The sequence below is a fragment of the Neoarius graeffei genome, chromosome 5, assembly GCF_027579695.1.
Source record: "Neoarius graeffei isolate fNeoGra1 chromosome 5, fNeoGra1.pri, whole genome shotgun sequence".
In the NCBI taxonomy this organism is placed as follows: domain Eukaryota; kingdom Metazoa; phylum Chordata; class Actinopteri; order Siluriformes; family Ariidae; genus Neoarius; species Neoarius graeffei.
Window position 1 is genome coordinate 4,327,798 of NC_083573.1, and position 16,814 is coordinate 4,344,611.

General features: G+C 42.7%; 1 protein-coding gene across 2 annotated transcripts in view; it reads left to right on the plus strand.

Moving 5' to 3' along the window:
• The window catches only part of LOC132886396 (A disintegrin and metalloproteinase with thrombospondin motifs 16), a 44,410-nt gene extending 27,817 nt beyond the window's left edge, over positions 1-16,593 (plus strand). For both annotated transcript variants that reach the window (XM_060920982.1, XM_060920983.1), the window contains 12 exons: positions 5,644-5,789; positions 5,922-6,094; positions 6,250-6,380; positions 6,791-6,914; positions 7,693-7,937; positions 8,016-8,154; positions 10,100-10,226; positions 13,673-13,877; positions 14,015-14,209; positions 14,922-15,131; positions 15,253-15,397; positions 15,597-16,593. In XM_060920982.1, the coding sequence (XP_060776965.1) occupies positions 5,644-5,789; positions 5,922-6,094; positions 6,250-6,380; positions 6,791-6,914; positions 7,693-7,937; positions 8,016-8,154; positions 10,100-10,226; positions 13,673-13,877; positions 14,015-14,209; positions 14,922-15,131; positions 15,253-15,397; positions 15,597-15,712 (1,956 nt within the window). In that variant the 3' untranslated portion in view covers positions 15,713-16,593. The remainder of the gene's footprint in view (positions 1-5,643; positions 5,790-5,921; positions 6,095-6,249; positions 6,381-6,790; positions 6,915-7,692; positions 7,938-8,015; positions 8,155-10,099; positions 10,227-13,672; positions 13,878-14,014; positions 14,210-14,921; positions 15,132-15,252; positions 15,398-15,596) is intronic.
• Positions 16,594-16,814: the final 221 nt, after the last annotated feature.

A 16,814-nucleotide genomic window follows, 5' to 3' on the forward strand; every position in this document is an offset into this window, starting at 1 on the left:
TAAATCTTTCTGAAGGTCTTTTGCAGTCAAACAGGGTTTTTATTTGCCTTTCTAGCAATCCAACGAGCAGTTCTTTCAGAAAGTTTTCTTCATTTTCCAGACCTCACCTTGCTCTCCACTGTTTCTGTTAACTGCCATTTCTTAATAACATCACGATCTGAGGAAACAGCTACCTGAAAACACTTTGCTACGTTCTTGTAGCCTTCTCCTGCTTTGTGAGCATCAATTATTTTATTATTCAGAATGCGAGGGAGTTGCTTAGAGGAGCCCATGGCTGTTGATTTTAGGGATAAGTTTGAGGAGTCAGAGAATTTATACAGCTTTGAAATCTGCATCATCTGACCTTTCCTAACGAAGAATTTGAACGAGCCACAGCTCAATAAGCTAATTAAGGTCTGGAACCTTGGTAAAAGTTACCTGAGAACTCAAATGTATTGGGGTGCCCAAACTTTTGCATGGTGTTCCTTTTCTTTTTTCACTCTCCAATTGTACAAAACAAAAATAATACTCAAACCTTGCAGAAAACACTGAAAAGAAATGTCTCGTCTTTACCTTTATGCCTTTTGGTGATCAGTTCATCTTCTGCTCACTTAACTATTCACAGACATTTTCAGTAAGGGTGCCCAAACTTTTGCATGCCACTGTATATATTTTTGAGAGTTAAAATCGACCGCAAAGTTGGCATTCGAACTGCCCCGCTGAGCCAGCCAGCCCTAGGTGAGCGACGTCACAGCGGGAACCGGTGCTATAGACCAAAGCCAGACTCAGCAGGCGAGAGTGGTTGCAATGGCCTCTTCATTCGGATTTATTGGAGATTCTTCTGATTCTTCAGATTGTCGTACATCTGACTGTGATAGTCCTGAAATTGGAGTGTGTGTGTAAATGCTACCGCTAAGTAGAACCGTATCAGTTCAAACCATCGGAAAGTGAATCCGATAGTAACACATCGGCCGCGGAGGCCCCCACCTTCCGAAATAAAGCCAGAGAACAAAGCCATCCAGAGCAACGTTTCTCAACCTTTTTTCAGTCACGGCACCCTTCAGAAGTATGCAAATTCTCAAGGCACCCCCATATAAAATATACGCAGTCACGCTGACCATACGCTGACCCCAGCAGTGACGTTGTGACATGGGAAAGGGGGCAGTGAGACAAATTTTGATGATGCATGAGGCGGCGATGATCTGCATTAGTGTAACTATCGTTTTTTGGAATTTTAATTCATTTTATTTATTTCAGTGTTAGAATATATAATTTTTTGATGGCACCCCTAATGAAGCCAGACGGCACCCCAGTTGAGAAAGGCTGATCTAGAGAATTGGATGGAATTGAACTGACGGTCTCATGTGACTCTCATTAAAACAGGATAGGTGTTATAACTTGTGCAACGTACACGCATGCATTTTCACTGATAAAACATCTCATCTCGTCTCATCTCATTATCTCTAGCCGCTTTATCCTGTTCTACAGGGTCGCAGGCGAGCTGGAGCCTATCCCAGCTGACTACGGGAAAGGCGGGGTACACCCTGGACAAGTCGCCAGGTCATCACAGGGCTGACACATAGACACAGACAACCATTCACACTCACATTCACACCTACGGTCAATTTAGAGTCACCAGTTAACCTAACCTGCATGTCTTTGGACTGTAGAGGATAACGTAAAAGGCTAATTAAATAATCAGATGAACCGAGACAATCACATTCTGAAGCAAATTAAATAATCTTATACCGGTAACTTAAACACACAATACAAGTTACATGTATTAATCTAAATGCAGGTAAACAACGAGTGTTGTTGTTGTTGTGATGTAACCAAATGAGAGTCGCATCTTACCCGTCTGTGTTCTCGCTTCTTGAAGACGGAGCTTGTGGCCGATTGTTCTGAAACAATCTGACTTTCAATTCTTCGTTCATTTGATTCTTCCACGTAAGGGCGAGATATTGCTGCTGAGGCAAGCATATCCAGCGGGGAAAAAAAACAAAAAACATATCCAGCAGAGGGCGGCACGGTGGTGTAGTGGTTAGCGCTGTCGCCTCACAGCAAGAAGGTCCGGGTTCGAGCCCCGTGGCCGGCGAGGGCCTTTCTGTGTGGAGTTTGCATGTTCTCCCCGTGTCCGCGTGGGTTTCCTCCGGGTGCTCCGGTTTCCCCCACAGTCCAAAGACATGCAGGTTAGGTTAACTGGTGACTCTAAATTGACCGTAGGTGTGAATGTGAGTGTGAATGGTTGTCTGTGTCTATGTGTCAGCCCTGTGATGACCTGGCGACTTGTCCAGGGTGTACCCCGCCTTTCGCCCATAGTCAGCTGGGATAGGCTCCAGCTTGCCTGCGACCCTGTAGAAGGATAAAGCAGCTAGAGATAATGAGATGAGATGAGATGAGATGAGATATCCAGCGGAGAAATCTGATGACTGGTCCACTCATTCTCCATACTGAGTACTCCACCATTACTGCTCGGCTCACACTCCGGGAGAACTGGTGCAACTGAACTTGGTTTCTTTTTCTTGTAGTTTGCTTTTCCGTTAATTTTCCATTCATGAGGTCTCAAGGCATTTATAAACAAAAAGTGAGGCCATTGCTCTGCGTATCTCCTTTAATGTTAAAATACCTCCGAAGTATAACATAACCATAAATTCATGCTAAATACGACAAAAATTTCAATATGATCTCAGAAATAACTGGAGCCAATAATTCAGTTTTGTGTGTGTGTGTGTCAGTCCCATAAAATATTGACGAGAGTAGTCTTTCTAAACTCGCTAACAATGAATCAAAGGGAAGATTTCACAGCGTGACCTAACAAAAGGTATTTCCCTTGTCATCAGATAAGAAATAACTGTGGCTACAGAGATGGGAATCCTAACACCTCTGATGCTCCAGAGACCGAAAGCCTGCGGCAATCCGAACACATTCTGATGCCCCAGAGTACAACCCTGATTTCAAAAAAGTTGGAACAAAGTACAAATTGTAAATAAAAACAGAATGCAATAATTTACAAATCTCAAAAACTGATATTGTATTCACAATAGAACATAGACAACATATCAAATGTCGAAAGTGAGACATTTTGAAATTTCATGCCAAATATTGGCTCATTTGAAATTTCATGACAGCAACACATCCCAAAAAAGTTGGGACAGGGGCAATAAGAGGCTGGAAAAGTTAAAGGTACAAAAAAGGAACAGCTGGAGGACCAAATTGCAACTCATTAGGTCAATTGGCAATAGGTCATTAACATGACTGGGTATAAAAAGAGCATCTTGGAGTGGCAGCGGCTCTCAGAAGTAAAGATGGGAAGAGGATCACCAATCCCCCTAATTCTGCGCCGACAAATAGTGGAGCAATATCAGAAAGGAGTTCGACACTGTAAAATTGCAAAGAGTTTGAACATATCATCATCTACAGTGCATAATATCATCAAAAGATTCAGAGAATCTGGAAGAATCTCTGTGCGTAAGGGTCAAGGTCCAAAAACCATACTGGGTGCCCGTGATCTTCGGGCCCTTAGACGGCACTGCATCACATACAGGCATGCTTCTGTATTGGAAATCACAAAATGGGCTCAGGAATATTTCCAGAGAACATTATCTGTGAACACAATTCACCGTGCCATCCGCCGTTGCCAGCTAAAACTCTATAGTTCAAAGAAGAAGCCGTATCTAAACATGATCCAGAAGCGCAGACGTCTTCTCTGGGCCAAGGCTCATTTAAAATGGACTGTGGCAAAGTGGAAAACTGTTCTGTGGTCAGACGAATCAAAATTTGAAGTTCTTTATGGAAATCAGGGACGCCGTGTCATTCGGACTAAAGAGGAGAAGGACGACCCAAGTTGTTATCAGCGCTCAGTTCAGAAGCCTGCATCTCTGATGGTATGGGGTTGCATTAGTGCGTGCGGCATGGGCAGCTTACACATCTGGAAAGACACCATCAACGCTGAAAGGTATATCCAGGTTCTAGAGCAACATATGCTCCCATCCAGACGACGTCTCTTTCAGGGAAGACCTTGCATTTTCCAACATGACAATGCCAAACCACATACTGCATCAATTACAGCATCATGGCTGCGTAGAAGAAGGGTCCGGGTACTGAACTGGCCAGCCTGCAGTCCAGATCTTTCACCCATAGAAAACATTTGGCACATCATAAAATGGAAGATACGACAAAAAAGACCTAAGACAGTTGAGCAACTAGAATCCTATATTAGACAGGAATGGGTTAACATTCCTATCCCTAAACTTGAGCAACTTGTCTCCTCAGTCCCCAGACGTTTACAGACTGTTGTAAAGAGAAAAGGGGATGTCTCACAGTGGTAAACATGGCCTTGTCCCAACTTTTTTGAGATGTGTTGTTGTCATGAAATTTAAAATCACCTAATTTTTCTCTTTAAATGATACATTTTCTCAGTTTAAACATTTGATATGTCATCTATGTTCTATTCTGAATAAAATATGGAATTTTGAAACTTCCACATCATTGCATTCCGTTTTTATTTACAATTTGTACTTTGTCCCAACTTTTTTGGAATCGGGGTTGTATTATAAAATACTCTCACACTACCGAGCACATAGCCATTAAGTCACTTCTGATATGGACAATACTGTGTAAAGATACATTAACAGCAGAAACAAGACAGAACAATCTGGAATATCAACATTTACCTGAGATGGGATGGTGAACTCTGAAAAAAGGTTGTGAAATAAATTCTCATCTCATCTCATTATCTGTAGCCACTTTATCCTGTTCTACAGGGTCGCAGGCAAGCTGGAGCCTATCCCAGCTGACTACGGTTAAAAGGTGGGGTACACCCTGGACAAGTCGCCAGGTCATCACAGGGCTGACACATAGACACAGACAACCATTCACACTCACATTCACACCTACGGTCAATTTAGAGTCACCAGTTAACCTAACCTGCATGTCTTTGGACTGTGGGGGAAACCGGAGCACCCGGAGGAAACCCACGCGGACACGGGGAGAACATGCAAACTCCGCACAGAAAGGCCCTCGCCGGCCACGGGGCTCGAACCTGGACCTTCTCGCCGTGAGGCAACAGCGCTAACCACTACACCACCGTGCCGCCCTGTGAAATAAATTAATCTAAAATAAAGTTAAACTTCAGCAAGCTAGCACATCACACTATTACATCATGGTAGATCATGTCCAAAATTAAATGAAGTCATGTCAAGCTACATTTTGAGGTTTTGGTATTAGAATGCCAGTCCTTTATTATTTTATTTTCGAAAACATAAATTAAAAAATACTGTTATGAGGAAACTGGGAAAACTAGCTAGCTAAGGATTGACGAGCTCAAGTTAGCTCGCTAGCAAGTTGCTTAGAGCATGGACAATATAAAGTAACAGTGGAAACAAAACAAAATCTGGAATATCAACATTTACCTCAGATGTATTGGTAAATTATGAAGAAAATGCTCCTGGTGATTAAAATTATACTGTAATTACAATCACTAACTGCGAACTCAGCAGATTGTTCATGTTCATCGAATCCCGTCAACATAATGGGATATTAACATGTTTAAATGTAGCCTAATAAATATCTATTTTTTTTTTAATTCTGTACATAATTTGGACCATGATACTTTAGTATCTGAGCTAATCCAAATGAAATGAAGATATGTGTGTGTTGTCCCAGTGGTGCCGTCGTGGAGTGTGTGTGAAGCGGGGTGATGAAGGTCCTCGGCCTGTTTATAGTCACTGGTCCGAGTGGTCCGACTGGTCGAGCTGCTCCAGGACATGTCAGAGTGGTGTGACGTACCGAGAGCGACAGTGCAACCACGAGTGTGTATTCACACACATGCACGCACACACACAGACTCATTACTTTGATTCGTTTACTATTTGGGCTGGCTTCCTTTTTCTCTTTCTCATGCTCATCCTCTTTGTGTTCTCTCTCTCTCTCTCTCTGTACAGGCATGTGAATGGAGGGAGTGTGTGTGAGGGCATGTCTCGTGTCTATAAACTGTGTAACACATTGGACTGTCCTGCAAGTGCGGCGGATTTCAGAGAGGCTCAGTGTGCAGAGTTTAACACAAAGCCCTTCCGTGGCCTTTACTACAAATGGAAACCTTACACACAGTTTAAAGGTGTGTGTTCTCACACACACACATGCTGAGTATTTCCTCATAAAGACTTGCATAATCATATCTATCAAATTCTGATCAATGACCACGTGGATATGTGTTTCTATTGAGTGTGCAAAACTGTATGTGCTGAGTCAGTGTTCGCTCTCTTTTCCCAGATCACGATGTGTGTAAGCTCTACTGCCTCGCTGAAGGCTACAACTTCTTCTTTGCACTTTCCAACAAAGTCCGTGATGGTACACGGTGTATACTGGACAGCAACAATGTGTGTATCAATGGCGTGTGTGAGGTAATGTGTTCTTACAAACAGGATGAACGTTTCATTGAGATATCATGCAAAACTATAGTGGTGTGTTTCCATCAACTATATCATTATTGAATATGCTATGGATGATGTCATCTCAAAGACATCATCCAAAGGTGAGGCTATGTACAAATAACACATCTTCAGTTCAACATTGTTAGCTTGCTCAGAATTTATGACGAACAGTGAAGCCTTCTCAGTTAGCGTCATTCATTTTGGTCATGTCCAAAATTGCATACTACTGCATGATACTAAATCGTGTGACAAAATACTAAGCTAAACTCCAATTGCTGTTTTTCAAAACTGTTTATATCAATCTTCATCCATATGCCAATTATGGTGTTTCTATTCATTTTGTTATGTCTGGATGAAAAATTTAACACTGTCTCCTACAGAGAGTGGGTTGTGACCAAGAATTGGGTTCAACAGCAGTACTGGACATGTGTGGTGTCTGTAATGGCAAAAACTCTACCTGCAAACTCTTCAAAGGACGAAACACAAAGCAGCATTATTCCAACCGTAAGGCCAAGATACCAAAAAGCATTACACCAAGTATAAGGCCAAGGCACCAAACAGCATGACACCAGTTCTCAAGCCAGTACACCAAACAGCATTCCACCAATTCTCAAGCCAGTACACTAAACAGCATTCCACCAATTCTCAAGCCAGTACACCAAACAGCATTCCACCAATTCTCAAGCCAGTACACCAAACAGCATTCCACCAATTCTCAAGCCAGTACACCAAACAGCATGACACCAGTTCTCAAGCCAGTACACCAAACAGCATGACACCAGTTCTCAAGCCAGTACACCCAACAGCATTCCACCAATTCTCAAGCCAGTATACCAAACAGCATTCCACCAATTCTCAAGCCAGTACACCAAACAGCATGACACCAGTTCTCAAGCCAGTACACCAAACAGCATGACTCCAATTCTCAAGCCAGTACACCCAACAGCATGACACCAATTCCAAAGCCAGTACACCAAACAGCATGACTCCAGTTCCAAAGCTAGTACACCAAACTACATTCCACCAATTGTAAAGCCAGTATACCAAACAGCATGACACTAATTCCCAAGCCAGTACACCAAACAACATTACACCAATTGTAAAGCCAGTACACCAAATAGCATTACACCAATTGTAAAGACAGGATACAAAACAACATGACACTAATTGTAAAGCCAGTACACCAAACATGATTATTTCCAACAAGCTTAATATGCCTCTAATGGTTTATAATTTAAGTTCATGAATATATTATCACTCTTCTTTGCTTCTTTTATGTTAGAGTACTATGGAGTGGTCACTATCCCACAAGGTGCCCGTAGTATTCGTGTGGTGGAGTCAAATTCCTCCAGATCTTTTCTTGCCCTGAGGAATACACACAGGAAATACTATCTAAATGGTCATTGGAAAGTGGACTGGCCTGGACGTTACTCGATTGCCGGATCAGTTTTTGACTACAAACGGCCCTATAATGGTCTTGAGACTCTGACCTCAACAGGGCCCACCAGTGAAACTCTAGTGGTTGAAGTAGGTCCTTATTTCTGTCAGCTAGCTGGTTCCAAGCCAGTAAACAAATCACAAATTTTTTGTATGTCCTGTTTTCAGATCCTGCTGCAGGGCTCAAACCCTGGTGTGCGGTGGGAATATACATTATCCAAAGCCAAGACAGAGAAGGTAACCAAGCCCAAACACAAATACACATGGGCTGTGATTCGCTCCGAGTGCTCTGCTACTTGTGCTGGAGGTACACACACAAACACTTGGCAATATTCTCTTTGATAACAGTGTCGATAGTATTTTTTAATGTCACCTTTATATTGAGTCACTGATCTAGAAATGACCTCCTGTGTCTTAGATGTGCCTTAAGCACATCTAAGGTTATTTCAGGGTTATTTCCTGCACGCTTCACTCCGTTCCCATCCCATCAGTGGAAAAGAGAAGGATGGGATGTTGTCCCCTCCTCCTTGACCCCATAATTACTCGGTACCCTGCAGTTCGAGTAAAATTAGTACCTACATAAGAGTGTCCTTTGAATATGAGCTTGAAAAGGCCACAGATAATCAAAGTAATACTCAAAATAAATAAATAAAATTTAATAATAAAGGGAGGCTCAGTTAAAATGAGCTTTTGAATGGATTGATCATCTACTGCACTCTATTTGTGCACTTCAAATGATCATCACCGTCACCTCTGTGACCACCTGTTTCTCGTGTCCCTTGTGTATCCTTGGTCATGTTATAATAGGATGACCAGACATCCCGGTTTTAATGGGACAGTCCCGATTTGGGGTTGTGTGTCCCGAGTCCCGACAAAAGTCTGTCGGGACACGTATATGTCCTGGTTTTCGCCACTCACGACGTTTGCGACTGAGCAGCGTGGGAATCATTAGCGGAGAAATGTCTGCATTTACTATTTTGATGAATTGACAGGAATCGCAAACTTTTTCCTGGTTACCGCCCCCTGGCCCTGTGGCATGGGTGTTTATTTAGCAACATTATTCCAGACAACAGAACGTGTTGCCGGGTGGCACGGTGGTGTAGTGGTTAGCGCTGTCGCCTCACAGCAAGAAGGTCCTGGGTTCGAGCCCCGTGGCCGGCGAGGGCCTTTCTGTGCAGAGTTTGCATGTTCTCCCCGTGTCCGCGTGGGTTTCCTCCGGGTGCTCCGGTTTCCCCCACAGTCCAAAGACATGCAGGTTAGGTTAACTGGTGACTCTAAATTGACCGTAGGTGTGAATGTGAGTGTGAATGGTTGTCTGTGTCTATGTGTCAGCCCTGTGATGACCTGGCGACTTGTCCAGGGTGTACCCCGCCTTTCGCCCGTAGTCAGCTGGGATAGGCTCCAGCTTGCCTGTGACCCTGTAGAAGGATAAAGCGGCTAGAGATAATGAGATGAGATGAGATGAGATGAGATGTTGCAAATGCTGTGCGCTCCTGTGGGGGCTTTCCTCGGGCTGTCGCCCCTCTCCTCCTTTATTGCTGTTTTGTGTGAGTGTATATTCTCAAATCACTTGTCTCTTTTTTGTTTCTGTTTAACATACCATTCTGACAGTTTGGCCATATTGCTGTGTTGAACAGCTTGTTGCACCTTCCATTAAAGTGTTCACTTTTGTACACATCTTGCTTTATTCATTCAGTTGTGGGGAATGGTTAGTAAGGTTGATTCTGACCAAGACTATGTTGAGGTCACATATCTACTTTTTACGGTAAGTTCATGCTATAGTGCATACAATTTTAAAGATATAGCCTCCATGTGCATATGCATTCTTCTTGGTGTTCTCACAAACAGGTGAAATAAATCAGTGTAAATTTGGCCTATGGACATAGCCTGGCCTATTCTCAGCCATTACAAAATCTGTTGTCTGACCATAATTTAACTGATCTGTATACCACTATGCTACTAGATAACAAAATGCCTGTTTGTTTTATTTCATGTGAGATGTTGATAAATGTGAGCTTCAACAAAATGATAAGAGCACCTCTCTGAGTGTCACGTTTACGGAAAAAAAGGTGTGCGTGCACGAGCATGGTCACGCGCAAAAGTGTCCCGGTTTCAGACGAGGGAAATCTGGTCACCCTATGTTATAAGTCAAATATAATGTGAATAAATTATAATTATTCATATCCAGCAACTCGGAGGCTTATTAGGAAGTACAGATGTCTGGATGATAGTTCTCCTTCTCCGTCTTTTAGGTGAGATGAAAACGAAGGCAGCGTGTTACAAGGATCAGCGAGTCCAAGTGAACACGTCCTACTGTAACCCCAAATCTCGGCCCAAAACCGGCACGAGCTCCTGTAACACCCAGCCCTGCCCTCCCAGGTAATACCACCGTGATAAATCTGTATAAAAAATAGTATAAATCTGGAGACCTCAGAAGGAAAAAAAAAAAAAACTTAGGGAAATGAAATGTGGGAAACCTAGAAAGCAATGAAACCGTGGAACCCAGGACCTGTGATCTCAGAAAAACAAGAACCGACTCAAACAGGATGCATTAGAACTTTGGGTTCTGGTCCATTTTTCGCCAGTTTTGAAAAAGGACTAAAATTAGGCATATCAGGTGAAAATTCAAACTCAGTCCAAATTGCTTGAAACTGTTCTCATTGAATTCAGAATTGAATGGTGAACAACATACGTTTTACAGAATTAAAATATGTTTCTTCGTTCTTGAGATATTACAAATCAAAGATTGAAGAAACGGCTTAATTTTTAGAAAAGGGCCGTAATATTTTGTATGAGGGTCATATGGTCTAAAACGGGCCTCATTAACCAATGAGATCAAATGTTTTTTCTTAATAACTTTTTTTTTTCAAGATAATGACATGGAAATTGGCAGCACATTGATGGTTGTATACTGAATACAAAGTTTGAAAAATTAGTAAAAACTCTTTCTGCAAATTAGTATTTAATTACTATTCTGCTAATTAGGTAAAAACATTAAATTGGTACACTCTCTCCTTCAAAGTTTCGCCAAATGGCTTTATTTATACAATATAAAGCTGATCTTAACTCTCATTTATACAGTACATCACAAAGAAGGAGAAATCAGTGTTAATTATAAAATATACATAAATAAGCACTGAATGTCTCACATCTACCATTCTCTATTAAAATAAAAAAAAGTAATAAAAGATTATTTCTAATCCCCTCTTTGTGCTCTGTAGGGCTTTGTATTTCTCAGTAGGGCCTACTAGTGTTTTATATGAAAGAATATAAATGATTATTTCGATTAATATTCACAGCTTTCAAGGCGAACCTCGAAAAAACTGTCTGATCCACATCCAGTAAACAATTCACATGAACGCAACTGAAATCGGCACTCGTGTTTCTGACTTCTGTTTTTTTTAAATCTCATTCCGACCACTAAGAGCTCAATATTTTTCATCAAAACAACTCCAGTTATATTCAGAAATAGTTATTTATTTACATGAATCAATTTGATTTGAAAAAATAAGTAGGTAAAGCTATGAAAACTCACTTCAAAGTCTCCCGTGAATCAGAACATCAAAACCAGCAGATGGAAAATTTTGCTGAATCCTTCATCAAAAACAGTGAGAGCGAGAGAACATCCCTGTCAATAAAAGTGATCTGATTGATATTGATGAGTAATCCAGTGGGAAAACGATCAGGAGAGAGAGAGCCTGACCGCTTTCCCGTGACTCAAAAAGAAAAGCACCCGCAATTTCCCGACGTCCCGCAAGCAGAGTTTTTACTCTGTTGTACCGACTTCAACCTGCCGTTCTTCCCAAAGTACTGAGCAGATCTTCTCATCTCATTATCTGTAGCCGCTTTATCCTGTTCTACAGGGTCGCAGGCGAGCTGGAGCCTATCCCAGCTGACTACGGGCGAAAGGCGGGGTACACCCTGGACAAGTCGCCAGGTCATCATAGGGCTGACACATAGACACAGACAACCATTCACACTCACATTCACACCTATGCTCAATTTAGAGTCACCAGTTAACCTAACCTGCATGTCTTTGGACTGTGGGGGAAACCGGAGCACCCGGAGGAAACCCACGCGGACACGGGGAGAACATGCAAACGCCACACAGAAAGGCCCTCGCCGGCCATGGGGCTCGAACCCGGACCTTCTTGCTGTGAGGCGACAGCGCTAACCACTACACCACCGTGCCACCCTTGAGCAGATCTTAACCAGATCCATTTCTTTGGAAAGCAGAGATTTTCAGCTTTTTAATGATAGAAAATATTCAAGAGTTCATCAATGACAGGTTTGGAAACTTAGATGAGCGTCTGCATGCACAATTTTCACGCCACGGCTAGCGAGCGTCTGATGCACTGACTAAAATGATCACCATGACATGTGGGTGGAGCCAAAATGGTGCAAATTACTGATTATTCGAACACCACTGTCTCATCAGAGAACTGATTTAAAGGTGTAATGTCTAAGAGTTGGCCACCTTACAACTTCATCCTCTATACTCCACACAAACAGGGGGCAGTATATCATGAGCAAGCTTAGCTCAGGTTTTAGCAAGAAAACAACTTAAAAAATTCACACATCAGTCATGCACGAGACCACGACAGCTCGCAACACGGCAGAAATGTCACCAAACCTTTCTTCTTGAATGAATTGCTCACGAAATCTTTATCGCAATGAGCTAGCGCTCATATCACGTTAAACGGCACAACTTGACCTTTCACGCAATGCTCGTTACTAGTTTATGTGACGTCTTCACGTAATTTGCCCATGAGACACAATTTACAGCTGCAGAACACATATGTCCAAGATGACATTTGTTTTTGTTTTTTTTTTTGTCGGATGTCAAGGTCTGACACTCAAACCTGAAAGTATTGGCACCCAGAGTGTCATTCGTGTCGCAAGTTAAAACAAAATTGCAGTGTCTGATGCTTTATAGTCCACCCTGTGGAGTAGACATGTGATGTACTGACATTAAAATAAGCTCAATAAATGCAGATTTGTGCAAATTTCAAGTAATAGTTGAACAATTATGCCAATCATGAGTCTCCACCCCAAAATGTTGCTCCTCCTACTTTCATAGGTACTATTATGTGATGCAGGAATAAATTGCTTACAGAATGGATTGATCTCTCTCTCTCTCACACACACACACACACACACACACACACACACACACACACACACGTATTCCCCGTGACCAAGGTCCTGTATTTTTAAACATGACATCATGGAAATAAGAACATGATCACATTTAAGAGCTGACATCAGCATGAGTTTGGTTTACAGTGGAACCCACACACGTACAGGAATGTGTGAGGTGTAAATCCAGAACACAAACCAAACTCTGCATTCAGTCAAAGGTCACGAGTGCTTTTTTTTAAAGCTGTCAGCCTCCTTAGTGTCCTCAGACAAGTATCTGTAGAAAAGGACACAGGATATGATGGAACAAATATGTTACTGTAGATGGATGGATAGATAAATAGACTGAGAGACAGACAGATGACCAGACATACAGACTGAGAGACGGATAAAGAGACAGACAAGCCGATAAAAATAGAAACAGACGGACTGATGACTACACAGTTAGAGAGATATACAGAAAGAGAGACAGACAGAAATAAAGATATGTAGACTGAGAGAGACAGACAGAGTGATAGAAGAACAGACACAGAAGGATAGAATTACAGATGGATGGACACAGACAGACAGCGTGAGCGTGACTGACTTGTTATTTGTACAGTCTTGATCTTATACTAATCTTGAGGTGTGTGTGTGTGTGTGTGTGTGTGTGTGTGTGTGTGTGTGTGTGTGTGTGTGAGATGCAGATGGAGTGTGGGAGACTGGCGTGTGTGTAGCCGTACGTGTGGTTCAGGGGAACAGAGTCGACAGGTGCAGTGTGTTCAGACGGCGAGTCACACTCGGGTGAAGGTGTTGAGTGATGCGCAGTGTGTTCAGCCTCCACCTGCACGCACACACACCTGTAACACACACTCCTGCCCTCCCACGTGGCGTGTCGGTGCCTGGACTCAGGTGGACACACACACACACACTACACTCTTCATACACACACATCTCAGGACATATATGGGCTGAAAGACGCACCCACTGATCAGTCTGTGTGTGTGTGTGTGTCTATATACTTGTTTGTGTGTGCGTCTGTGTGTCAGTGTTCACGCAAGTGTGGTAAGGGTGTGCAGAGGAGGGCAGTAGTGTGTGTGCACAGAAATCCGGGATCACGTGACCTTGTTGTCCCAGACAGCGAGTGTGTGCTTCTGTCCAAACCACACAGCCTGGAGAACTGTGTCCTGAAACCCTGCCCAAGAGCACACACCACTCACTGGAGCTTCACTCACTGGCAACAGGTCAGACAGACAGACAGACATTTTAAAAGCAAGACCAACAAAAACAGTCAAGACAGAGGGACAGACAGGTAGACAGATGGAAAGTATGACCGACAAGACACTAAGGCAGACAGACAGATACAATGACAGACGGAAATTAGAACAGACAGACACATGGAGAATAAGATGAACAAAGATATTAAGGACAGAGGCATAGACAGGTAGACAGATGGAAAGTAAGACCAACAAGACACCATATCAGACAGACAGATACAATGATAGATAGACAGAAATTAGAACAGACAGACAGACACATAGAGAGCAAGACCAACAAAGATATTAAGGACAGACAGGTGGACAGATAGAAAGTATGACCAATAGCACACGTAGAAAGACAGAAATTAGAACAGACAGACAGACACATAGACAGCAAGACCAACAAGGACAGAGGGATAGACAGGTAGACACATAGAGAGCAAGACCAGCAAAGATATTAAGGACAGAGGGACAGACAGAAAGTAAGACCAACAAGACATGAAGGCAGAAAAACAGATAGATATAATGACAGACAGACAGAAAGACAGAAATTAGAGCAGACAGACAGCACTGGTGATAGAACACGAGCATGAGATTGTGATTCAACTCTGTAGTCATGTTCCTCTTCGCATTAGCTCTGTGTGTGTGTGTGTGTGTGTGTGTGTGTGTGTGTGTGTGTGTGTGTGTGTGTGTGTAGTGTTCAGTGACATGCGGTACAGGTGTTCAGCTTCGCTCTGTGCAGTGTGTGGAGAAGGACGTGACGGGGAAACACAGAGCTCTGACGGAGAAGAAGTGCCAACACACACCCAAACCATCAGCCGAGCTGCAGAGAGCGTGTGTTCAACCTGACTGCATCAACACACGCCGCTCTCACACACCACAGTGGTACACATCAACCTGGTCTCAGGTACACACACACACACATACACACCACATACACACAGTTACACAACCATACTAAAAACACTCTGTGTGTGTGTGTGTGTGTGTGTGTGTGTGTGTGTGTGTGTGTGTGTGTGTGTGTGTAGTGTACAGTGTCGTGTGGTGGTGGTGTACAGCTCCGCTCCGTTCAGTGTCTCCTCCACAGACGCCCCTCGTCCACTTGTTCCCTTCATCTGAAACCGGCCGCGTCTCAAATCTGCAACGCTCACTTCTGCCCTCAGCAGCACAAAGGTACTGTGAGATCTATCTAACTATTGAACTGTCTCTGGTCTTTCTGCCTGTGTCTGATTCTGTATTTATCCATCAGACATGTTTGTTAATCTGACACTGCATTTCCTCTACTTTTGATGGGTGTGTGTGTGTGTGTGTGTGTGTGTGTGTGTGTGTGTGTGTGTGTGTGTGTGTGTGTGTATGTGTGTGTGTGTTGTAGACACCATGTGTAAGGACTCGTACAGTTGGTGTCACCTGGTGCTGCGGCACGGAGTGTGTAACCATCACCTGTACAGGACGCAGTGCTGTCTCTCCTGCTCAAACACCAACTTCTGATCTGCGTCAGCAAATAAAATTACAGATTAGCATGTTAGCACATGAGACACACACATATATACACACACACACATATACACACCAGTGTGTCTGGAGTGTGTGGAGCAGCTCACGCCAGACTGAGATGCAGGAAGGTATGGACACGCGTTGAAGATGGACACTGAGGAGACAGACAGAGGGAGATCTCTGCAGTCCGTCACGTGAAAGGTGAAAATTTAGGACACGCCCATTTCCTGAGATGACAGTGATTTGGTTCTGCAAGTGTGTGCCGTGACGCGAGGACTCTGCAATTTTGCATTTGCACAAAACATTTTTGCATCAAAGTGACTCTGCTTTTTGGAGAATGCTTTTCGGAGAATGTTGAGCTTTGTGCCGTGGACTGACTGAAAAATCGGTTTCATGAGTTACACTGTACTAAAAAGGAAATCAATAAAAACAATATGAAACAAACGTCACGGTTTCTGTTGAAAGTGAACATTAAACATTAAAGCGTGTTGTTTCACTGAGGCCTTTCCCATGACAATTTCATGATCATCATACATCTGGGTCAATCAATCCTCAGCTTGTGAAATCACCACCTGAGGACTTCTGTCTCACCTTCTTGGACTGACTTCATACTTTCTGGAAATAATGAGACTATTCCTAGTAAATAGTGTGCAAAATTTCAAGCTTGTATCTGCATTAGTTTCTGAGATCTAGAGGAGGCGTGGTCATACTTTTACTGTTAAAACGAGTACGACGTGGAAAGTTTCAAACTTGTATAAGTCATTACTTTTGAACTGTTCGTGCAAGATGCGTGAAATTCTCAGAGATTGTTGTCTAATATCAGATGTCTTTAAATTCTGAAGCAGAAGTTTCACAGTTGCATATTTGCCCATTTATGGCCTGGTGAAAATTGTAAAAAATAAAGAAATAAAATAGGTTTCGTGTTTGGCTGTCTATATCTCCTCATGACAGCATGTCAGATCTGTCAAATTTTCAGAGCTATTATTCATGTCCCAGTTCTTCTTTTTGCAACTAGGTGTATGTCGAAAACAAATCAAACTTTCTGATTTACAAGGTGTTGAAAATGAAAAATGTTTATTTTTCACCTATAGTTGAA